Source organism: Mustela lutreola, chromosome 3 (genome assembly GCF_030435805.1).
Source record: "Mustela lutreola isolate mMusLut2 chromosome 3, mMusLut2.pri, whole genome shotgun sequence".
Lineage (NCBI taxonomy): Eukaryota > Metazoa > Chordata > Mammalia > Carnivora > Mustelidae > Mustela > Mustela lutreola.
Window position 1 is genome coordinate 143293997 of NC_081292.1, and position 25463 is coordinate 143319459.

Consider the following 25463-nt stretch of genomic DNA (forward strand, 5'->3'; position numbering starts at 1 on the left):
AGAGGAGCGATTTAGTTATTTCTCCATTGAATGATTCTAAGAATAAATTCACATTTCTGTGCATATTGGTTGAGGAATTTTTAAACTTTTTGTAGCGCTTCAAACTAGCACAGAGTAGGCGAAGGCTGAAGGGCCATCTGACCTAGCCCAGTTTCGGATCCCAAAAAGAAAGAAAAATAAAACATAATAATCGATGAAGGAAAACTGTGAACTATAAACATGTTTCCAATTTCAGATTTTTAAAATACTACCTAGATTTAGAACCTGGATTCTTGCACAACTAGACTACCACTTGCAGGACCACTCAGTCCCAGGCTTATGAAAGCCAAGACCAGTGGGAAGGGGGTTGGGGATTGCTGCTTGAGCCCCTACCGCCCCCACACCGCTGCCCCTTTTAGAGCTAGTGTGTGTGAGAGAAGATATTAAAGAGGTATCTGTTGTTTGGCAATTTTGCTAAGTCTGTCTTCACTACTTCGATGCTGTGCATTTGCTAATTTGGAGGCCTGGCCATTGACAAGCTTGCTCCATACACCTGCAAGCAATTTGCCGGCTCCGGTACCAGAGAATTGCAGAGATGGCAGCTCGCACCTATTTGATTTTTTTTTTCCCTTTTCTCAATGCACAGCAAATTTGGCTTTCAGTGCGTTATCTCTTTTGTTAATGCAAAAAGATTCCCTGGGCGAAAAAATTGCTCATAATTACCAGAGAGATGGGGAAACTGCATTAGAATAAATAAACCTGAAATTACTGTAATTATGTTGTGTTTGATGGGCCCGGCTTGTAATCAAGAAGAGAATACAGTGAAATGATGCTGACCCTCTTGGGTTTGCAGCTGTACGCGCACTTTGGGGTCTTTTTTTGCAGAAAAGAGTCATTTTGATAATCATTAAGCTGTGTGTAACCTATTTCAGAAGTGTTTTAAAATGAGGTTCACATTTTTTGAACAAGGAGAAAAAAATCCCAAAATTGCATTTTGCCATTACAGACTCATACATAAGGAAAGGTTGTGTTTTCTAAGTGACAATTGTTAAGACATAATATTCGAAATCAGTATTTAATCATTATAATGAGGTATTGTTTAAATATAACCACCTTTAGATTATTCATAGTTTAATTAATATACTCATTATGAAAATCTTTGAATCAGATATTTGATGAACTACTTGTCAGTAACAAGGCAGCATTAATTAGGCCTATATTGAGATTAACATTTTTTAAAAGTGCAACCGCTTATAATTATAATAGAGCCTAACTAAAGACCGCCTTCGTTGAGCTAAAACTAATAATTTCTCTATTTGAACTATTAGCAAGAGATTATTAAATTAGTATAAGCTAATATCTCAAAATATTAAAATCCGCTTGACCAAACAGATTTTGCCTGTGGCTTCAGGCGCTGAGTCCTAACTGCTGCACCAGAGTTGGATGTGTGAGAGCAACCCACCAAAACCTCCCCTTTAGCAAAGTCACATCTCCAGGGAAAACCAAATGCGGAAAGTTTCCTACCCCACGGCGGAACCCAGCCTGGGAAATCCTGTTCTCCCTCTCAGCTTTGAGGCCCGTCCGCACCCGCCTCCGAGATTTGGCCTCCCGGGTTTGCGTTCCGGGTTCTGGAGACCAGCGGGAGAGGAAATGCCCCAATCCCAAGCCCTGAAGGGGCCTCGAGGTCCCCGGCTCCATCCCCCACTATTTCCCCAGCTCCCTTCACCACCGCCCCCTCCACCACTTCCCCTCCCCTTCCCAAAGGGCGTCAGAAGAGCCTGGAGCATCTGCTCTTTCACCAGCACCAATTGAAAAATGGGTGCTTGTCACAACACAGATCACTGCCTTCCCCGCTTTGCTCCCCACCGCGCGCTGCAAAGGGCCCCCCAAAGGCGGAGGGCCAGCCGGTACGAAGCAGTGTCGCAAGGCGAGTGCGAGGGAAGCGGGAATCGCTCAAAGCAGCCCTCGAGGCCCGCAGCTTCCCCGAGGTTCCTCCGCTTGGCTGTGGGGTCTGGGGTTGAGGTTGGGGTGAGATGCCAGGCCACCGGGTGGAGGGAGCCAATCTGGTTCTGGTTGATCGGAGTCCACTTTCTCCCGGAGAGAATTCATCGGAACGTTCCACTGGAGGTGCCTCCTTACTGACCTGGCCTCAGGACTGTTGGGCTAGGGTTGGGGCGGGGGGTGGGAGGGAGGTCTTGACTCAGCCGGCGCCTGGGTACCAAGGAGTCAATGGAGTCCTCCTGCCCTTCCCTTGGCATTTCCATCTGAGCGCGGAAAAACGCTGATGATCCTTATGAGGAAAGGGGCTTCTCCTGGTGGAGGAGCCCAGTGAGTGGGAGTTACTGTGGAGGGGCCCAGGTGACGCCTTGGGACTGTCCTCCGGAGCTCACTGATCGACTGGGTATAGCCGGACAGGCGAGTCCTTCTGGCCCCTTTCTGGTGTCTGGCCGCGTTTTTTCCGCGTCGGGATCGCGCGCCCACCGGGCATGCAAAAGCCGTAAGGCCAGATCGCGGCGACAAGGCCAGATCGCGGCGCGCGGCGTGGGGGGCAAAGTCCAGCGTCCCTGCTTTCAATCCTCTAGGCTTCCGGCGAGGTAACTTGGTGAAGGGTGGCACAAAGTTTCCCATGCCAGCTGCCTTTGAGCTCTGCTTTCATCTCCTCTCAGCTAGCCTTCACAGTCCCTTTGGTTCCTGAGACCCGGCTCTGTCACACAGCACCTGTTCCTGATCCCCCCCCTTCCAAAGACCCTTGCCAGACAGTCGCTGCCCACCCTTCTAACCCAGGTAGGGATCAGACCCCTTAGGGATCAGAAGCAGAGCAAAATGAACGGTCCCAGCCGCTGGGGAGGGCCTTGCCCCTTATTCTGATGTGTCTGGAGCCAGGTGTCCCTACCTCTGTCTGCATTATCTGTCCCTAGAGTTGGAGGCCGGGCCCAGCCCACAGCACCCCTCACACATCACACCAGACAGCAGTTCTTTCTCGAAACCATAATTTTACTGTCTCAAAGAAACTTTATAACTTATTTACAAAGTTCTTTTTTTCCCAAGATACAAAGCAATAAGTTAACATTCTCAATATAAAACTAAACTTTGACATAGAGAACACAAAACACAGTTGATTTCAATTGATCACATTTTCCAAATTTCACAAGTAAAATGTCAAGATTCTCATTTCACAAAGCATCAGATTTTACAGCCACACACAACAGAACGGAAAAAAAGCTAAGCTTGTGCAACATGTTTACGGGAACAATAATAATAACAATAATAATTAACAACAATAATAATATGTACAGCGATTAGATCCTGCATTGGAGCCTGGGCATCCAGGGTGCTACCTGGCGTTTTTCTGTGGTCAAGCCTCTGGGGATTAGTGCTGCTTTTGTCTTTCTTTAAAGCTCATTGGCTTTAGGGCACTTGTATATGCCTGCCTGGTTTTTTTTCTTCACTGCCCATTGGTCCTCTCTCCATCTCCCCAAGGAGGGAATTAGGATCTTCCTTCTTGTCCAGGCAAAGCGACCAAGTGTTTTTCCCGAGTTGAGAAAATTGTGTTGGCTTCATTTCTCTATTTTTTTCTTTTAAAAATAATACGGAACATGTAAAAATGCAAAGCATTAAGTTCCAACTTCTCCATACCAGTGAAGTACAAAAGTTACTGTATAAGTTAAAAATCACCAGGTCCTCCCTATTCGTTTTTCCGGGTGCATTTGAAGTCATCGGTACTCTTGGACCAGGCGCTCCTTGTGCTCCACAGAACTGCGAATTGGCCAACGTTCACCCTCAGGCGAAGTCCATTTCTCAATAAATAAAACCCCCTCCCTCCAATTTCCCCCAATTCCGGAGCGAGTTACACAGATGGTTAGGCAGGCCCAGGAGAAGGTCCGAAAGGACCAAACGTCCCAGTACCCCGAACTGGGCAGCCTGCCGGCCCGAGCCTCTTCCGACCTGGTGACTTTTTTCAGAGGCCGCAGAATGAGGACAGCGGACAGACGAGGACCTCGACTTCGTCAGCAAACAGATACAGAGCAAAAGGAGACAAGAGACAGACAGAACAGAAAAAAAAAAAGCTTTTGCTTTTTCTATATTGTTTTTTGTTTTTTGTGGGTTTTTTTTTTTTTTCTTTTTCCTGATAGTCCCACACAGCTGAAGGTCGACGAATCGGGTCCAGCTGGCTCATCTTGCTGCTCTGGCTGTCTCGGGAGCTTGTGCCTGCGCTCGGAGGCCGCTGTCTGCTGTCACCGCGCGGCGTAGGCCGGGGCGGGGGCGAGGGCGTGGGCGTGGGCGCCAGGAAGTCGCCGGTCCAGACCGCGCGGGGCTCCAAGGAAGTGGCGGGCGTCCTGCCTTCGCTGTTCCTTCTTCTTTGGCCCTGGGCCTTTCTGCAGGCCCAGGGCTTGCGGACAGGGTGGATGGACCGGGAGGCGGGAGGGGCCCGGGCCGGGGGGAGACGGGAAGGAGGCGGGAGGGTGCGGGCGGGCAACCTCACATGAGTTGGGGTTGCTGCATAGCTTCTTGGTGCGCCGAGGGGTACCATGACGTGTAGCTGGGGATGTAGGAACCCGCGCTGCCGCCCGAGCCCTTCCCAGATGACGAGTTGGGGTTCCAACCGGGAGGCACTGGCGGGGAGCCGGCAGACAGTGCCCGGCCGTTGGCCAGCGCGCTACCCTCCAGAGCCGCCCCGCCCTGCTTCATCAGTTTCTTGAACTTGGAACGCTTGTTCTGGAACCAGATCTTGACCTGCAAGAGCGGACAATAATGTGACTCGGCTAGGTCCATTGTGCCTACCGTGGTCGTCGGGGAGATAAGGGAGCCGTGGGACAGTGGAGAAAGGATCCCCCTCGCCGCCCTGCGCGACTGAGCAGCTCCCTGCTGGAGGAGCAGAGCCCCACCACCACCTATAAAAACCAAAGCCAGGCTGCCAGCCGCCGGTGGCCCGCAGGGGCAAGCTCTCAGAGAGCCAAGGGTGGTGAGGAGTTAGGGGGGATCCAGGCCTTCGTTTGTCAGGGACTCAGCTCGACCCTCCCAATCGTCTGGGGGAAGAAGCAGCGCCTGCACAACATCCAGTCTTCAAGTCCAATATGAACATCAATAAAAGAATCGAGTGGAGGAAAGGAGTGGAGGAAATTTATTTGTAATGCCACCTGCTTTCTCTTTGCTCCATCCTTTCTGCCCTTGAGTGAGTCGGGGGCGTTGAGGAGGCCAAAAGGTTTTGTTAAACTTTTCATTTGGACTTACAACAACCTTTCCTTAGTGTCTGTTTGCTCTCCCCAGCTCTACTCCAAATCCCGGCCCAGACGTTGGAAACCTGCGCCAGTCCTGATCAGAAAGCCCATGGGCTCCCCAGAGTCTTAGAGCAATCCGGGAAGGAAGGTCCAGTTCCTCCTCCAGGGTCTGGGACTTGGGAGGTGAGAAGGCAGAGGAAAGGATTTCCCCATACCCTAACCCGGTGAGGAGGAGGAGGAGGAGGGAGACAGAGGCTCCGGCCCGGCCCTGAGTGATTAGCCACACACTTTGAAGTCAAAGAAGGGATTAAGCCCAGCGTCTATTGTTCCAGTTGTTCGGGCACGTGTGACCTCAGAGTCCCCAAACAAAACGTCTAGGGAAATCCTTCCACGCCCTAATCAGATTGTCCAGGGAGTGAGGGCCCAGCGGCGGCAGTGCGGAGTACAGAGTGCAGCGACAGAGCCCGGGCAGAGAGAACTAGAGAGGAAGGAGAGACGCAGGGAGAACCAGGGATGGGACATGGACACACACACACGCACACACGCACACACGCGCGCACACAGTCTCCGACCCTGAGGCCCAGAGAGCCAGAAATGAAGCTCCGGGCGCAGGCCGGCCGCGGGGAGCCGGCTTGGCAGAAGGGCAGCGGCAAGGTACCTGCGTCTGCGTGAGTCCCAAGGAGGCCGCGAGCTCCGCCCTCTCGGGCAGAGCTAGGTACTGAGTTTGCTGGAACCTCCGGTTCAAAGCCTGCAACTGCAAACTGGAATAAATCGTCCTGGGTTTGCGGATCTTTTTCCCCTTGCCATTGAAGCGCACTTCACCGCCTTCCACCACCGTGCTCTTCTCCGAGTCAGCCCCTGGAGGGACAGCAGAAGCGGGGACTGCTGTTAATGCGGGGACAGCCTTTAGTGCGGGGAGCCGAGGGCGAGTGGCAACCGAGGGATGGCAGAGGCTGGGCCGATAGAGAACGCTCAAGAAAGTCCGAAAGCCAGGGAAGTGTCCCGTAAAGTCCGAGGGCCGGACCCGGGCCGCTGCAGGCGGATTGGGGCAGTTCCCAGGCGTGCAGTTCCTGCCTTTGCAGAGAAAGTTTGCTATTTTTGCAGGCGGTAGTTGAGGTTTAATTACCCTTAATTGCATACATTGTTTATAGCGCTACGCAATAAATAATTACTGCGACTAATACGTGCACATGTGGGTTTCTGTTTTCCAAAGGGGCATTGTGTGCTCCGCGCGCAGAGCCGCCCAGAGGCTCAGACAGTGCCAGGGGACGCTCTCGGATTTATCCTTTGCTGTATAGTTGGGAGTTGGGTGGAATTTTTTAAAAAATCTTTTCTTTGCTATGACAAGGATCCATACATAGATTGATACCCGAAACCTCCATTGCTCCGGCGCCCTCCCCACCCCCACCTCTCTCTCCCTCTCTCCCTCCTCTCTCTCTCTCTCTCTCTTCCTCCCCCCCTTCCTCCCTCCCTTCCACCCTCCTTCTCCCTCGCTCCCTTCGTACCCTTTCCTCTCCCTCTCCCTGGCAGGCGCACGTACCTGGGTCCTCCAGGCGGCTCTGGGCGAGGCTGGCGCTGCCCGGGTAGGACTGCACCGAACTGATGTAGGGGCTGGACGCGTGGCTGCTGACCGAGTTGACGTAGGGGTAGCCCAGCGGTCGGGAGAAAGACGAGGCCGAGCTGTAGGCGCCGTCGGGCTGCGAATGGCCCGCCGAGTGTAAACAGTGCATGGAGTAGTGCCCGTGGGACATGGGAGAAGGAGACATTTGCTGGTTGGGTGGCCCAAACTCCATAAACACCGCCTTGCCCGACACGGGGCTGTTGAGACTTTCTGGCATGGTGGTCATGGTCATCTCTTCTCGCGGGGCCTGGGTGTGGGTCTCTCTCTCTCCTCTGCTTCCCTTTTGGGGGTCTCTGTGTTTCTCAGGACAGGAAGGAACCCAATTTAAGCGGAACAGGGGTTTTCACTTTCCATTCATAAGAAAATGGAGTTTGTCTCTTTGAAAAGTCTAAGCATGATGCTGCCGAGCTCCCCAAACTCGCTTCAAAGCTTTGACTCAGCCAAGGTCATAAATATTCATGAGCTGGCGGAGCTGATTGGTCCGCTGTCTTGCATAATCACCGGGGATTGGTCCGAGGCGCTCCGGCTCCGCTGGACTAGAGCGGGCGAGGTGGCCGGGCCTCGGGAGAAACGCGTCCACACTTCCCGGCCGGGGCTCCTCTGCAACAGAGCGCGCCGTGCGGAGCGCACAATGGGCTGCAGCGCCCGCGCCGGAACCTCAGCGGCCCGTGGCTCTTCGGCCTCCCGCCTCCCCGGCGCGCCTAACTTCCCAGAAACCCACCAACCGCTCGTCGCAGCCGCCCTCCCCCCACTACTGTCCCCACCCTCCGCCCGCCCCCCACGCCGGGACGAGGGAACTGCTTCTCCTAGCCGCCGTCACCCGGTCCAGCGCTCAGCTTGGGCGACTCTGGAGCCCGGCCGCGGCCTGGGAGCGCAAAGTCGCGCACTGCCGGGGAGGGGGGGTGGTGGCACCAGAGGCGGCCAGCAGAGCGCTGTCCTCTCGAGAGTCGTGTGCCTAGCCCAGCGCTCTCCTTGGCCGCGCCTCCCCGGCCTGGATCCTCTCTGCCACATCCCTGGGATCGGGTCTGGGGCCCTCCGGGCGAACTCACTCACTCGGCCGCCGCGCCGCCGCCGCCGCTCCCTAGGGCCCGCTCGCATTGCTCCAGGCCCAGCTGGCCACTCCAGCTCGAGGCTGCACCGGTCTGATTAAAGCAGAGCGCGCGGAGAGCCAGGAACCCGCGCTTCTCCTCCCAGGAAAGGCGACCGCACCGCCCCCTCCCCCCAACACACACCCCCTCTTTCCCTCCCAACCTTCCTCCGCCTCCCTCTCCCCTCCACTCACTCTGCGCCGAATGCCCTGGACTCACTCGCCCCAAGGGCGCGGCGCTGAGTGGAGCCAAGGAGCCGGCGGGCTCAGTTCGGCTGAGCCTCGGATATCGGGTGGTCATTTTCCGGCCTCCTGGGGTCTGGCAAGAGTACCCGGGGTTTAGGAGTCCCGTGGACCCCGGAAACCCGCGGCAAAACCAGGCCAGTGGTAGGCTCGCAGATCTGGTTACGGACAGGTCTCTCATTGTCGCCCAGGATCCTCCTCATCTCCAGTGGTCAAAGCGGGCGCCCCTGGGCCTGGGGGCAGGGCTGGCAAAAGCTGCCACGGCGCCTTCTGTCTTCTGGGGCGCTAGGTACAGAAAAGCGCACAAAAGCCCCCAGCCGCCGACACCACACAGCCACCCCCACGAGGCGTGGCGCGCACCACGCTGTCTGCGAGGGGCTGTTGGTTCCCCATCCCGCCAGCCCCACGGTGAATCCCAAATTACTTTGTTAGGTAATTAGAAAGTGTTGATAATTATTTCTTTCATAATTTAGCGGTGTGACGGGAACGGGGAAATGATCTTGTGAAAGTTCACACGTGCAGATGTATTAGTTACTGATTCATTTGATTAAATGGTAGTCTCAAGTGCTCGGATCCGCAGCTGAAGGCGCCCCATTAGCATAACACTGATGTTTAATTTTCATACGCATAATTAGCCATATATTTAACACTAATAGCAACATGCAGCCTTTCAGCGTTAAACAGCCAGGGATTTGATCTGGCCTGAGCTGAACCTTCGGCGTTGCACCTTCCCCTGTCTGGAGTGCGCAATGATCACAGGACAAACCTCTGTTCTGTAATCAAGCACATTTTGGCAGAGGGAACACCAATAAAAATGAACATTCAAAACAAATTACATTGGTGCTGTCGTTACAGATATTAGTGGAAGGGGCTTCTCTCTTTTTTAACTTCCGTAGCCGCAGCTGCTGCCCGCGGAATTCCTCTCCCTTTGGTTTAAGGGCATGATACTGGGGGTAGCAATATTTCAGGCAGCGTGGTTGGAGCAAAAAGGAAAACAAAAGCAAAAAAAAAAAAAATCCTTCAAACCAATAACTGGTTTGCCAACGTTTAGAAAGATTTTTCCCCCTTAATCACAGAATCACAGGGCGATGCTTTGTAGCAACAACCAGCTAATGACTCCGCCACCAGACTACTCCTGGAGCCGCTCAACTCCTCTTGATTTCCGTGTTGCCCTTGTGGTTTTAATTGCTCCTTCCTAGCGCCTGTTTCGGGGTGCGGTGCGGTGCCGTGCATTCTGCACAGCAGCGCGGATGCCGCCCGGGCCCCTGGTCTCTTGCGCGCACCTCTCGCGGGCCCTGCCCACGTAAGTGATCGCCGCGGCTGGCGCCGGGTCGGGGTGGGGACCGAGGAAGTGGCTGTTGACTTCTGGCGCACAGGGCTATACGCGAGGAAACCCGACGGCTGGGCGGCCCGTGGCCAGTTTATGCCAGAGAACTGTAAGAAGGGGGGAGGGGAGAGAGGCAGCCACGGGTCGCGACTGTCGTCTACAGGTCTCTCTGTCCACATCTGGAAGGAGAAATCCAAACCTTTCCAGTGCAGAGGACCGGGCTGGCTCCGTGGAACAAAGGACGCGGTCCCTCGGGAAACGGCTTCAGAGCCTTGTTTATTTTAGAAATGAATTATATGTGGGCGAGGAAGTGTCTATACTCGGGGATTATTTCTTAGCCCCAGAGAAGCAGGTCCAGGGAGGTGCGGCCGAGCCGGGGCCCCTCGGGTACTGAGACACCCGGCCAGGAGCAGTTTCGCAGTGTGCGACCTTATCTCCACTTGGTGAGCCCGGAGTGGATCCCTCCCACCGCAGCCCACCCCCATTGCTAAGACGACACCTGTTCTGAAACGCTGGTTTGCTTAGATCTTTGCCGGTCCCAACTCCGACAGGAAACAAAACTCTACGTTTATCCCGAGAGTCCCGGATTCCGAGTAGAACCAGTGGGAGACACCGCAGGACCCGAGTCCGGTGGTGTCAGCCGTAGCCACGCGTTTGCTGAAACGCCGGCGGCCCCGGGGTGAGGTCTGGGGCCAACCGGAAGGTGATGGTGGTGGTGGTGGTGGTGCACAAGGTATTTTTAAATCTTTCTAACTTCAACTTCAAAAGCATGTTAAACGGAGTTCACTCTAAATCAAGTTTGTTTCCTACGAGCTGCTGACATTGGCTGTGCTGGTATATATACATTTACATGGGTATCATGTTTAAACTAGGCTTAAACTAGTTACTTTAATAAATAGGATTATAAACCTGTCCCATAAATACTTCCACCGCAAAATAATTGCTGCACAAACAGCATGTTATCCCAGTGGTTGGTAAAACCCTGTGGTCCTAATAAAATTATTCTTGGGGAACTTGGAGTAAACTGATCAGTAGATAAGATAAGACGCTAACCTTGCAATCTCATTGCTCTAGAAAAGAAGTGAAATCATTATCTGGCAAACCTCTCCCAAGGCCATCTGGGCCGAGTTCTTTCCTGGAGAATGATTGTTTGAGAGCAGCAGTCTCATCTGTAGGCCTTTGCTTGAACAATGTCTCAAGAACTCTGAGAAGGTTTTCTGTGGGCTTTGTAAATCTTCAACCCCTCCCTCACCTTTTCCAGTTCTCAGATCCACTTGATTGGAATCACCTCTGTCCAAATTCTCCATGCCTGAGCGCAGAGAAAGGGGGCTGAGGGTTGGAGGATCCCCAAGAGAATCCACGCTTGGGGAAAAGCTTGAACTAGCCACTTCTTCAAGGGCACTTACTGGCCTGTTTCCTGACTCTTCTCCCTACACTTTGTGTCACAAAGACAGCTGCCTCTTGGGTCCTGATCACAGAGACCACCTGTCATGGCAGCTACAGGTGCTTGCATTTCCTTGGTGCTCTCCAGCCCAAGCTATATTTAGTGCTTGGCAACTTTGTAAAACCCGCTTCAGTAGAAACAAAAGTTAGCACAACTCCTGACTGCCTGGACACCCTCACAGAAGTTGTTCCTAAAACCATAATCAGAGGGGGGCTATTCTCTATGTGCCTGCTGGACGCCCGGCACCTCTTCACCTGAGCCCAGGGGTGAACAGGTGCTGGGGGGTGTAGTTCCTGCTGAGGAAGAGAGGGTATTCTGATCAAAATGGGCCTTTGGGAAATGTAGAATGTGAGTGCTTGGATTTTCTGCTTCTGAAGCTGATGGAGCTTCAGGCTTGCCAGTTTCAATCCCAGCCAACTTGGCTCTTGCCCTCAAAAGTTTCCATATCTTCTAGAATCTTCTGGGTCTCTAGCAGGAGAGCACAGTCCAAAGGCAGCGGATACGGAGAGAGGTCAGCTTAGGGGCTAGACAGCTGGACAGCGTTCACATCTGGATGGGGAGGGGGCAATGTTCCAATTTCTAGTGCAACAGATGTGTGTGTGTGTGTGAGAGAGAGAGAGAGAGAGAAAGAGAGAGAGATGGAGGGGCGAGAGGGTCCCTCAAAAGTAACCTCCAGGATGGCTGCTCGGGGCAGGATGAGGGATGTGAGGAAGAGCCAGAAGAGCCACAGGGATCCAGGAAAGCCATGTGTGTGGACTGATAAAGCACTGTGAAGGCCAGATGCAGGGTTCACTGGCAAGGAAATATGTGTAACCAACCCCACGGTTTGCTAGCTAATCTCTTCATCCCAAAGCAGCTATGAAGGGAAAAGAATTGGAAGGGCTAGTGCCAACGTGGGATCCACAAGGGGAAAAGAAGAGACTTCTAAAAAATTCCCAGCTAACATCTAGGCTTATTCTTTCCCCCAACCGCAGATGTGAAAAGTTCAGAGACTCAAAAATTAACCAGCCACCCTCTCCCTCTAGTATCTGTCAGAGGCGCAAGGACAACAGACACAATGGGCTTAGGAGGAGAAAGCTTTTACTTGGGGAGTCAAGGCAAGGGGAAGAGTAAACCACGCATTTCTAGGAATCCTTCCCCTACCAAACCCGGGAGTCCCCATCCCCCGCCCCCCCCCCATCACTTCTCGCGGTAGGAAGCCGAGCCCGCCCTCTCTGCGAAGCCCCGAGGCCGAGGCCGAGGCCAAGGCCAGGCTTGAGATCGGATCCCCATCGGGTTTTTCCAAGACGTGAAGCTAGGTTGGTTACTGCGTGACCTCCCGTTTTGCCGGGCTTCTAAAAGTTCTCCAGCTGGATTTCGGCAATTTAGGATAAAAAGCTCCCGGCCTCTGCGACCTGCGGGCGGCTCCTCAGGCCTCGTGGGGCAGTTTGGTCAGGATCTGCACGCCCTCCGACGTGATGAGAACTGTGTGCTCGAACTGGGCGGACCTGAAACACACACCGCAGCGGTCAGAAGGCGCGAGAGCGCCGGCGGGGCGGGGAACAGTAGCTCGCGGGAGCCGTCGGACCAATCTCCCTTCCCATAGCCTCTCAAAGCAGTGGCACCGAAAGCAAACACCTTTGATTGTCCAGGGAGACCACAGTCCAGGCGTCTTCCAGGACTTTAAATTCAGGAGATCCCTCGGTTATGATTGGCTCTGTAAGAGGGAAAATATTTACTGCAGTGATCTAATCACATTCTTGTCAAATATTGTTCGGGCTGATTACGAAAAGAGAAGAAGGTTCTCCTCCCCTCCCCCCAAGTGCTTCCCCCACGGGTTCCTGTTGTCATCTCACAAGGGCTGATAATTGATGTTGCTTACATCGTATATTACAAACTAAACAGTAGGAAGAGGAAACACTACCGCATTCAAAAATGTATGAAGTTGTCTCGTTCGTAATTTTTTTAAGAAAAAAAGGGCATTTTAATCAAGCCTTAATTAGGACCCCGTGGATAATAACCACCCAAACACCAGTCCCTCTTATAAATACCAGTCAGTTTTTTAAAATATTTGAATTTTTAAAACATGCTTAAAATGTTCATTAATCAGCAAATAACAATTTTCTTATTTCACTCTAATTGCTTCGCCATTAAGTACCACAGTCAGAAATATGATGCCTTTAGGGTCTTAGATGATTGGAATTTGGTGGTGACACCAGTCACATGATTAGCCAGGACCCGGGCGGCCAGACAGGGAGCAAGGGACATGATCACTTCCAGTTACTGGGTGTTACTGGAAAAAACAAAAGCAAAAACGAAAACCCCAAACCAAACCAAAAACATCCCCAAAACCAAACCAAACCAAAACAACAAAAAACACCAAACACTGCCTTATGCTCGTAACAGAATTAGAGGTTGGATGGCTGCCGTCTCCTAAATGTGTCAGTAAGTATCTGATTTAGGAAGATGGGGCTCGAGGATATTATTTAATCAGATTTGCTATGCATCTGAATTATTTCATTACGCTGATTGGCTTTATTATTCCTTCACGGGACTGCCTGGCCTAGGCCAGCACTGCTGCCTTGATCCAGGAAGCCAGGGCTCTCTAAAGGGAAGCTTGGGCACTGACCTATGGTGAATGCCATTCCCTCCTCCATGAGTAGATCGCTGTCATTTGCTGCAAAACAAAAAATACAGAGTAGGGGGAGTGAGAAATGGAGAGAAAGAGAGAAACAGAATTAGAGGGGCAGGACTGTTCAAAAAGACCTTGGTCACTTGTCACTTCATTTATCTATTTTTTATTTTTTCTTTTAGGATAGAAGGGGTTCTGACCCTTAGGCTTCGCATTTTCTTTGCTTGGGGTCAAGGCCCCTGGGAAGGATGTACCAAGGGCTAGCAGAGGCAGCTGGGGTGTTTTAGATACCTGTTGTGTGCTTTAGACAACTTCCACAGTCCCCTGGCTTCACTGGGTCCTAGGCCCTGCCCGCCACCCCAAAGAGAAAGACATCTTGGGGAACTGATAGAAAGGGAAGGCAGACCCTTAGGGTGCATGTTAAAGCAGGAGGCTAGTACAGGGGTGACTTGAAATAACTCCAATAAGTGTTGGTGCAGGGTGGGGCACACGACTGAGACACTCTGCGCTCCTGAGCTGCCGCAGGTGGGGTTCTTTAGTGCAAAAGGAATTCTGACCTGCTGGGTCCACGGGGATCTTCAGGGAATAGGGTTCTACCAGCATTTCTTCTAGGGACTGCTCCAACCCCAAGCACACAGGTCAAGGCCCAACTTTCCTTCGGTCCCTGTCCAGGTGTGCAGCCCCCCTTGGGAGCACTCTACAGAATTGCCTCCTACCCTAACCCCTGCTTCTGACCTACCCTTGCCTTTTCATTGTCAGGTGCATACTCAGGCAGTGAAAAGCAGGAGGTTCTGGGGAAGGAATACAAGGGTGGGTATAACCTAGAAATCACTAAAGAGTACATGCTGCTAAATACATCAGCTGTCAACGCTGTGTAGGATGTAATGAAGTTTAACCACAACAGTCAGCAGTTAGAGAAGAGGGTAGAAAAAGAAAAACAGAAAACAGTCATATGTGCATGCTGCTGGGACATTGATGCAGTGGCATTTTGTTTTCAGTAACTTTTTCTAGACAAATATCCCTGTGCCTTCCAGCCATCACCCTTCAGGGGAAGACAAAAAGCAAAATAAACCCTATTCTGAGACTGAAACTGCTGGGCTCTAATCCAGTAACATAGTAATGTGCTGGTTACAATTGAGTAACCCCCCCCCCCCCAACACACATGCATACACACAAAAGGATGATCATATGAATTCAAAATTAGAGGAACATGAGGAGCAAAATTGCCTTGTTGTGATTCCACCCAATAAATAGCTCCCAAATTAACGTCCTTACCATGATGCCAAATTTCTGGATGTCCATGAAAGTAAGATCCTATCCCATGCCCCACAAAATGTGGACAGACTTGGAAACCATTCTGATGAGTTATGCGGCTTTAAAAGCGACCAAAAAAAAAAAAAAATTTAATTAAATTAGGTAAGTTTTTAACACATACTTAGATAAAGTCACTTTAAAATAGTCTCTGAAAGAGAAAAAAAAATCAGTTATATTTAGAGTCAGATGGTAACAATGTTTTCATTATTCTGAAATAATTAAAATTTTTGCCATTGCATGTAACGACTCCTTTTGGATAAATGAAGAAAAAAGGTATGTATCTAACATGGTAGTTTGCTTCATTTACCTTAGTAAGGCATTCAAACAAGGCCACTTTTAGACAACAAGTGAGTGTGCATGTGGATCGATGCATGCCTATACGGATCGATATGCATACCCATGTGCATAGAATGCAGGTCATAAAAACTTGCCTGGTTTGTATAAGATTTCACCAAAGACTTTGCAAATTACTACTGATTTGGAGACTGAGCAGAGAAATAAAAATGCAACCTAGAAATGTGACCTCCTACTTTTATAGTTTTCTTATTCTGGCCTACTTCAAAATATTACGTATTTTAGAAACAGACACACTCATACAATAGGTCAAGTCGCATTGTCAATATTCTTGAAATACTCCAAAACTTTGTCATCATTTGGGATTTCCACTCAAGACTTAAGTCATTAACAAAATTCACACAGAATGCTTTTTAATCACCGTGATGCTTAAGAGAAGCTAGTATTGTGATTCCTAGTTATTTTTTTAAAAGATTTTATTTATTTGACAGAGAGAGATCACAAGTAGGCAGAGAGGCAGGCAGAGAGAGAAGGGGAAACAGGATACCTGCCGAGCAGAGAGCCCGATGTGGGGCTCCATCCCAGGACCCTGGGATCATGACCTGACCCGCCGAAAGCAGAGGCTTTAACCCACTGAGCCACCCAGGCGCCCCTGATTCCTAATTCTTACTGCTATATTTGTTCTTTCTACATGCAAAATGTACAGGTTTCCATCTATTCCATCCACAGAAATGAAGTCTGGCCTATAGAATTCAACCCTAAAATCCTCACATACAAAGTTAAGAAGTTGTTTTTGAAATTAGGTGAGCACACTCATTTCTAAGAGCAAGAGAAAGTTAAAACATATAAAGCATGAACAATTTATATTTTCATGTGGGGTTAGTGCCCTAACCCTAACCATAACAATGGATCGGGATTTACAGGACTACTATTAAAATTTTTTTTTTCTTTTAAGATTTTGTTTATTTGACAGAGAGAGATCACAAGCAGGCAGAGAGGCAGGCAGAGAGAGGAAGGGAAGCAGGCTCCCTGCCGAGTAGAGAGCTCCATGCAGGGCTCAATCCCAGGACCCTGGGATCAAGACCTGAGCCAAAGGCAGAGGCTTTAACCCACTGAGCCACCCAGGGGCCCCCATTATTTAAATTCTTATCAAAATCAAAGTTTTTAGATCCCAAACTAGGTTTCCAGTAGACCTTAGGTTTAGTCTGAACATGAACTCAGAAGCAGCATCTCTGACACTCATGTCAATACTCTTATCTCTGAACATGTTTAACTTTCATCTCCGGACCTGCAAGATGCCTTCTCTTATACCAGGATGTCACTGTAAGTAGCAAATGGACAGCCTCTTATTCAGACTTAATTTCCATGTAACTGAGAGTGCAGAAACAGGTAAGCTATGCATGTGTCAAAGACAGGAACAACAAGTCAACATCTTTATCTCTTAAATTTGTACTTTGTGGTTATCGTTATTTCTGTGTGTCTGTGCAGTTGGGGCAGGAGGTATAAAAACTTTCCCAAGGTGTTTCTACTTGTACCACACAATTTCCAAATAAAAACTGAGAATGGAGAGTGGATAGAGGGTGGAATTACGTAAGACAATAATGATCTAGATTTTTTTTTTTTTTACAAGAATGGGTCCTACCGAAACTGCAAATTATGTGACTTTAGTCCCAACAAACCTCAATGAGTCTAAGAACATTCCATAAACTGTTCTCCTACTTTCTTTCCTTTAAAGAAAAAAAAAAAACAAAACCCTAGGATCTAACAGATTGGCAGGCATCACGGCTACATCTTTAATGTGTGATACAATGGCAATCTTCATTTTAATTTCTGATGAGAAGAGAGGAAGAAAGCCCACTCTGCAGAAACACTTGGGGTCCCTCTGCCATCACACCTCTCATTCCTCTTCATAAAAGAAGCTGTGCAATTACAAGGTGCTAAAGATATTTTGAGTGCATTCTCCTACAACAATTTACTGCCTGGATCCTGCTGGAACTTATGGTTATGGGAGTATCACAGAATGTATGTGTCATGAATGCAAAGGTCAGGATTTCACAGCCGGGTGGAAAAGAGGAAAAGCGCAGGACAAATTTCGCTCAGTTCCTTGGCTGAGCATCATCTCAATGCTTGATTACCAGGAGCTAAGTATAGATTTCGGTCTGCCTTTCAGGGTATTTCCCTTGTGGATTTGTAGTGAGCTTTTTCATTATTTATTAAAAATATGTTATCTATTTGAAAGAGAGAGTGAGTGTGTGAGAGAGAGCATGAGAGGGGAGAAGGTGAGAGGGAGAAGCAGACTCCCCGCGGAGCTGGGAGCCCGATGCGGGACTCAATCCCGGAACTCTGGTATCATGATCCGAGCTGAAGGCAGTCACCAAACCAACTGAACCACCCGGGCACCCTGTAGCGAGATTTTATCTCACATACTTATGGGGACGAAATGGGATCAAATCTAATGTTCCTATTTGCTATTTAAAATCATGTCCTTGGGCGCCTGGGTGGCTCAGTGGGTTAAGCCACTGCCTTCGGCTCGGGTCATGATCTCAGGGTTCTGGGATCGAGTCCCGAGTCGGGCTCTCTGCTCAGCAGGGGGCCTGCTTCCTCTTCTCTCTCTGCCTGCCTCTCTACCTACTTGTGATCTCTCTCTGTCAAATAAATAAATAAAATCTTTAAAAATAAAATCATGCTTCTTCACCTACTTTGGAATATACGGGGAGCATGAGATGATTTGCCCTGATTCTAGGGCTTAAATCTAGATTCATAAAAGACCATCCGAGGGACCTGTAGTCGTAAATTCCACTCTGACCTGAAAGCCAGTGGTGGTCACCCTGACTGCGGCACGGGAAGGTGAAGCACGTGTGCTTCACTGGTGTGTTGAGGGAAGTGGAAAGAGCTGGGCAGGCCGGGCTGCCCAAGAAATGCCGCGGCTGCTCCCCTGCACCAGGCCTCCCCCGCTGTGACCCCTCCTGAGCCCGAGGTCTTCTTGCCCTGGACAAGAAGGAGATCTGTCTTCTTTCTGCTGAAACCTACCAAAAAGAATTCTCCTGGTATTAGCTGTTCTGTACTGATTTTTCTTTAACTAAAAATCTCTCAGACAGTACAACACTTACCCATGAGCCTGAGCGCATTTACGATTTGAAGTCCTTCATAGGGACTATTTGGGGAGGGAGAATAGGGTAGGGAAGGAAGAAGGTATGCAGATGTACTTCCTGAACTTACTTTGAAATCATCCTATTATAGTTCGTGTTTCAGTTACGGTTCCTCGCTTCAGGAATTTCTTGGGGCCGCTTTCGTCCATTTAATTCCCTTTCATGAGAGAGTTTTCCTCAATTGAAGTATTGTGTAGACAAATTAAAATTCTTAATACATTTCAAGTACATTTTGTGACGAAGAACACATTCCCCAAGAGGGCAGAGGAGTACTGTGTTTAAGTGCATACTCTTCTCAAGAAAGAAAAAATGCACACGGAAATCATTTTCTCACCATTTTTACACGAATCCTAAAAACAGTACTAATTTCCAAATGGTCACAGCTCTAATTAAATGGCCCCTGGTTTTCCAAGTTCAGTCCTTCCAGGCTTTTATTTTAAACAGTAGTCTTTGAATGAAGGAATGCACGAGCCCAAGGATTCCCTCTAACGACAAGGAATGTTTAAGTGCAATTAGTAATATTTTTGAAAGCCAACAACCGTTTTTGGAAAGAGGGGTACATTTTTTTGTTTCAAGCCGGATCACAAATTACTGTGTTTTTCTTACAATAGTGCTGAACTTTTATTTGAGGTTTTCTGTTTCCGAAAAGCAGACATGATGGATTGAAATAAAAGATAATTTATTGCAGTGCTTACTTTCATGTGCAGAGAGAAGCAGTGTAATTGTAATTTACAGTAGCTGTCAAGAAAAATCCATCACAGATGACATTAAAATGACTTATTTTGCCTGAGCCACTTATTGTTTAAATGTGCATAATCTAATAGAAAGAGATTATTTTTAAAAATCTGCTTTATAGTCTTCTAAATTAATATCAAAACATATACTTATGAATTAAACATTAAAAACCATTTATTGATACTTTCATCATGACATTTACAACTATAAGTTTAAATTATTTTTGATGGAACTGTCACATATTTGGGATGCATGAATCTACACATTCACAATATTCTCATATGTACAGATCATATCATCTAGAGATAATTTGAATATACAGCTTTAGAAATAATTTAAAGCAAATGGAGGTACAGTGAGCATAATAACACTGTAATCTAAAGATCACTAGCCATTCCTCATGAAGCAAAAGGGCACACAGAGAACTCTTTTCATTAAACTATTATAGCCAATACTTCTTCAGAGATAGCCTCCTACCTTCACAGGCTTCTGAGAATTTCGAAATGTCCTATAAAGATCACTAGGTTCTTGGTAGCATACTGCTAATAAAAGAAGCTTGAATGTTCTTTTCATGGTGCATCAGTAGAGGGAGGCTATGCAAAAGATGGTGAATATCTTAAAATAAATGAGACTGAGTTGAAAGATGTTTGTAAACCTTCAGTCTGTAATGATTCCAAGTACTTTTGGCTTAAAGGTGGAGACTGTTTATTTACTCCCTTGAGATTTTTGCCTGAATAAGAAAAGGCAAAATAATAGATGTCCAGAAACACCGCCTTAACATGGGCTAGTCCCTGGTGGCAGACAGAAACCATCCAAATAATGAAATGTATCAGGGTGAAAGTAAAAAGTTCATTGTCTGTTATTTTTCACATAGTTCTGTAAGTGTAGCTGTTGGGACTGATCTGGTTTTCAAAGGAGCTTGTCCATGCAAATTCATACTCTGCGAAAACTGACCTTTGCATCCAGATAGCTAAAACCCAATGTCACTTTCAATTCTACTCTTCTTCTTCTTCTTTTTTTTTTTTTTTTATGTAGCTAGAATTAATGTAGTGAATATGTAATGAAATGCATTATCCTGCATGGAGATTTATCAGATTTTCCGACTGAATGCTGTGCTTTGCTAGTACTAGCTGGAGTTCACCTGCATGTTGGTGTGGCGTGTGGCTCTTTTTTGTAAAGAGTTAAGTCGTACACAAAAAAAGGGAACAAAGGTCAGCACCCAGCCGCCACTTGAATGTGAGATTTTTCTTTTTATTCCCCTTGATGTATACTAGGCTCTGTGTTATTAGTCTTAATGATGGAAAATTGTAGTGTTGATACAAATCTTTTTTTCAAAGTAGTAGGCGGGAGCTCCATTTGTTAGTAAGTTTTTTTGTGACTAAAAGCCACGGACAGTACATTTATGTAGCAGTAAAAGGCCTAGATGCTCTTTCCATAGCAGAGCTAATTATTCCTACTGTGACCTTACTGATCTAGCCTGTTCCTAGCACATCTCATCTGCACGCCTGTTCCTCTGTGTAGATGGTGTCAGAGAATATGAAAAACCCTATAATGAAACCATTTTCATGATGGAGAAAGGCTACTGGAGTTGCACTTGCTACAAAGAGGCTCAATTATATGAGTAATTGTGATAATTTTCTACATTCATAGCCTTCAATGGGGAAAAAAGAATGAGAGCCACAAAGGAAAATTACTTTAACAAGAAAGTACAGAGAGTAAAAATGGAAGAAGAGACAAAAAGGGGAAAAAATAACCAGAAAAAAAAAAAAGTTTAAAAAATAGATCTGGAGGGAGGAATAGCGAGACAGGGAGAACAACAGAAATGCTCAAAAGCCCGTGTGCAGCTGTGTTGCACAATTAAATTGAATTTTTTTTCTGCAGTTGATGAATGTGACTACTGCAAATGTGCCTCTGTAGTTAGCTATCATTTGTTGTTCCGTGACAGGAAAAGGATAATTACCTCTCAGAGAGAATCAAAGGCTGACATGCCCTTTAGACACAGCCATGAATGCAGAGCTCGATAGAATGCTTGAATAAGAATCTAGTGTTCTCTGCCCCCTTCTACTGAAGAATAAATTTTGTTAAAATGCAAGAGCACCACCAGCAAATTTGTTGAACCCTAGGTGTTCAAAAATATGAGATACATCTATCGACTCATCCCATTTGCAAAAATAAAACTGCATTTTGAATTCATTTCTATTATATTCATGGACAGTAAGATAGTGAGATATGCATTAAATTTCTTTTCCCAGTAGGGGTCTGATTCAACATTTCCTATGAAAGAACAGAGAGACACTATCCTTTTTTCCCAGGCTAGTTAGCCTATAATTTAAAACTGTCAAAAACACAATTTTGTTCAAAGTCTTCAATAAAAGCTTCCCAGATATAAGCCAAAGAGATTTTACTAAAGTTTGATTCAGACATTGTTACAATATTTTTAAAGCCATAAATACATTTAACTGATATTTTACTGCCTTTTTTCTTAAAGTGTTTGAGGGCTTACGAAGAAAAAGGCAGCATCTTTTCAAGGTGACTAAGCCTTCCATCCTTTAGACAAATGGGAAGTATTCAATGGTTCATATTAATGAGAACAGTACTTTAAAAGGTACTGATGTGATCATCTTTAACAAAATGTATTACTTTTGAATGAAAACACATATTCTGAATGTCTACTTCAAAACAGTTATAGGGGTTTAAAAAAAAAGATCTAAAAGTAGGTAACAGATTATGGGGAAAAGTCTTGAATTCAGAAAATACACATACACTCAAAAAGCAAGCACAGAATGCTGTTTGGAAGATAAATTATAGTTTACAGGAAAAAAATGAACCAGACAGGAAAAGGACATAAGCTTGCCCTTTCAGCCTGTTTGCTAATCCACTAATTTGAAAGGTAAGTCTTGCTTGAGCTAATGTTTTTTTTTTTTTTTTAATGTTTGTATTACAGGAATATGTTTCACTTCATTCCTTTATAAAATTTAGCTTTTCTCCTGTTTCATTATCCAAGAGTTGGGATGCTTATCCCCTTCTTAGTTACTTTCTTCCATGTTTGGTGTGATTTTGAGTAAAGGAACACTACAGACCAAAATGTCGAGCTTAAACTAAAGCAGTCATATAAATATTGCTTGCTGCTCCTGTAAATTTCCTGCTGACCCCAGTATAATTCACTGTTTTAAAATCTCTCTCTCTCTCTTTTTTTTAAGCCCAGGGAACAACATTGCAGCTTGGCAGTTCACATACTGATATCAGACTGAAATGATGGTTCTGAATCATAAAACATGTCATCAACTTTATACCAAGCCACCAATAACCTTTGTACCATTTGCCAACCCTCCCTTTACTTGTCAGTGTAAGGCTTACCTGATTGTGTTTCCAATTACAGAGAAGGGAGCCCCCGCTCTGCAAGCTGCAATTGCTTCATCTCTACACCTCCTGGCAACCTCCACTAACTTTTTACCACATTCATCCACATTGCCCACCAAAAACGTTTCAGAGGTGTCTCCGTGGTAGCCATTGTAATAGACCTAAACACAGGCAAACATTTAAAAATACATCCTTATTTAAAAATGTACTTTCCAAAAGTATATATTGTGTTCATTTATGTATTTAGTAGATTCATATGTTTCACCCTTCCAGAATTACTCATTTCCCTACCAAAAAAAAAAAAAAAAAATGCTAAAGCCTTACAGAAATTAAAAAAGATGAAGCTATATGATGATATTACAAAATTCAGAAATAAATATATAACTGGAATGGCTATTTCAGCATTATGATTAGCAATGCTAGTATAATGTTTTATTTCGAGAAGACAAAACTATACATGCATAAATTAGTGACCAAAGACATTGACCCACAATTACTACTATAGCTCTAGGGAACCTAGAAGTATTTAACATAGTGAAAAGTTTCTTCAGTGTCCTAAAGACACTCGATCTTTTATTTACCAATTCTACATTTGGAAGTGATAGACAACAAGAAGAAATAAAATAGACATGTCAGTCTTAGACAGTAGGAGAATTTTGTTTCAAGAAGTGAAGTGGCTCAATATGGAAATGAAATATGTTAGGGAAAGATCCTGCCTGGAAGTGAAACTTTAGTCAATTGTTCCAGATAGCAGAATGTTAACAGAAGACACTATACATGGGGTCTTAAAGGATTAAAATATAACAAAATAGGCTTAAGAATAAAATTACAGAAAATACAATTTTATCAGTTGTCAGCAGGCCCTATAGGATCTTGGAAGACATCAGAGTCATTATAAAAATCAATAATTAACAAACACTATAAGAAATACACAAGGTACTATGGTGAGTGCTGTGAAGTGTATAAACCTGGTGATTCACAGACCTGTACCCCTGGGGATAAAAATATATTATATGTTTATAAAAAATTTTAAAAAATAAAAGAAAAATACACAAGGTAGAAGAAACTGGTTGAATACTGATCCTCAGATAGAGCACAGAATTTGCTATTTTGCATTAATTTGACCTAGGTAATTATTTTTCACATTTCTCTTTCTCATGAAGTAGAATGTACAAACTTATAAAAAAGATATTTATCTGAGCTATTTTAATACCGAGTTAATGTCTTAAATCTGTATACTATTCTGCACACACACAAAAATACTCTACTACACTCTGTAAGGGAAGCAGGAAAAGTCTTTATTCTTCGCTTTATAAGTCAGGAACCTGAGGCTTAAACAGGTAACTCATCTAAGGTTACTGGCAAAAATACAGAGGTAGATCCAGATGTAGTACTGGCTTCTAATCAAATGTTTTCTCTACTGTGTCAAATGACCTTAATTACCTTGCAATACAGTAGTGTTTTATATATTTTTTCCCATTTGCAGTCCAAGAAAGTACAAGTTTGATTTTATAAACAATTATGTTACTGTTGCTAATATAAGAGTAATTATTTTAAAAATGTGTAATTCAGTGTTTGTGTAACTGTTATTTAAGTAAAAGATATTTTTAAAAATCTTTGACTTCTTATATTACTTTTTGCTAGTTTTCCAAATGACTACGTGAAAGATTCAATATGTACGAGAATAATAACACTTCTGAACGTCTATGGCAGTTATCTATAATTAGGGTTTATGCTCACAAAGTATTCTTGTTTTGTACTTCATTTATTAAAGAAATATTTATTGAGCAACTACTCTAGGCATCTCATAGTTTTTGTTTTGTTTTGTTTTTAATTCAGCTTTCAAGGGGGAAAGAAGTCTGTTTCCTTGTGATATATACTAGATGTAAGCAATTATAAAATGCACAATGAGAACTTTCTGATGAAAGTAAAGGATCTCATAATGGAGTCTTTCACTTAATAACATATCTCACAAGAAATATAATTTGTGGCAAGGGGTTAATAAAAAGAAATATAACTTAGGAAGATAGCGACCAATAGGTCTTCTTGACTCCTTTATATTTTGAGACACTTGAAGTGTTTCACCTTGCTTTTATGAGTTTTGCAACTGTGATATATCTGAATGTTAAAAATTCATTAAAAGTCTTCAGGAAACAGAAAAGGCATGGAATATTCTCTCTGGATGCATTGGGAGCAGAAGGAAAGTGTGCTGATTTCATTCAAAGCAGCAATATTTTATTAGGGGGTGATTAGGTGAGACAATAAATGTAAAACCCCTAAATCAGTTACAATTCAAAAGAAAAGTATATCGGAAAAATACTTATTTCAGGCATACTTCATAAAATATCTCCTCCTACATGATTCTGAGTAGGAAAGATAAACCAACAGAATATCTGTGCAGTAAATTCTCAAGTATTCTGAGGACAAAATGATATATGAAAGAGTAGCAGCAATAAAGGCATCATTGGCTATGTCACCATCCAATCTGCTATGAAAAAAGAGGGGGAGTTAATTCAAACAACTAAAAATTTGGCTGAACTCAACTGGATGACAATTTCCACCTCATTCCCACACCTACCTAAGTTCATGGTCTGGATACAAAATAACTATCATGGAAAATATTTCCTCATTCATAGAAGCTATACTCCTTGAATGTTGTCTCTCTCAACTGGTTCTCATCAGATGATTAAATTTTATTTATTTACTTAAAACTTGTCTATTAATCACCAAATGCACAGAATTAATTTCCAATCCGCATAATCCAAAGGGACCCCTGCGAACTTTTTTAGTAAAATGAACTGCCAAAGTGCAAATAATCCAAGTCTGAGACTAGTGAACGGCTGAGAGAATTAGAAAAGGTTGGCACTTGTACAGTTTGAAGTTCCCACGTTAAATCACTTTGGGTTGTTATTTAAAAGAAAGGCTGTTAACCATTTGGTAAAAAGTTGGGTTCAGAGAGAAAACCACTCTGCTCGTATGCTCCGAGTTCAAGGCTCTCTATACCCTCGATGCCACAAATGGAGCACGACGTTACCTTCAGGGATTTTAATAAATCTAGGGAACACTGCTAGCAAAAGAGT

At 45.8% G+C, this 25463-nt stretch overlaps 2 protein-coding genes across 2 annotated transcripts in view; both read right to left on the reverse strand.

Moving 5' to 3' along the window:
- Positions 1-3028: 3028 nt before the first annotated feature.
- DLX1 (distal-less homeobox 1) lies at positions 3029-8015 on the reverse strand. The gene is made up of 4 exons (XM_059167033.1): positions 7873-8015; positions 6739-7419; positions 5857-6056; positions 3029-4713 (listed from the first exon to the last, which is right to left on the reverse strand). The coding sequence occupies exons 2-4, from the start codon at positions 7049-7051 to the stop codon at positions 4459-4461; spliced, it is 768 nt and encodes a 255-aa protein (XP_059023016.1). The 5' UTR covers positions 7052-7419; positions 7873-8015; the 3' UTR covers positions 3029-4458.
- Positions 8016-11992: 3977 nt separating this feature from the next.
- Positions 11993-25463, reverse strand: part of METAP1D (methionyl aminopeptidase type 1D, mitochondrial) — an 86439-nt gene continuing 72968 nt past the window's right edge. Inside the window, 5 exon segments of the mRNA XM_059167038.1 lie at positions 11993-12407; positions 12538-12616; positions 13529-13576; positions 14807-14904; positions 22381-22544. Of these exon segments, the coding sequence (XP_059023021.1) occupies positions 12329-12407; positions 12538-12616; positions 13529-13576; positions 14807-14904; positions 22381-22544 (468 nt within the window). The 3' untranslated portion in view covers positions 11993-12328.

Coding starts and splice junctions, on each gene's coding strand:
- DLX1 (XM_059167033.1), bottom strand. CDS start 7,051: ATGACCATGACCACCATGCCAGAAAGTCTCAACAGCCCCGTGTCGGGC. Junction 6,057..6,738: donor GAGCCGCCTGGAGGACCCAG/GTACGTGCGCCT, acceptor CTGTCCCTCCAG/GGGCTGACTCGGAGAAGAGC. Junction 4,714..5,856: donor TGGGACTCACGCAGACGCAG/GTACCTTGCCGC, acceptor CCGCTCTTGCAG/GTCAAGATCTGGTTCCAGAA.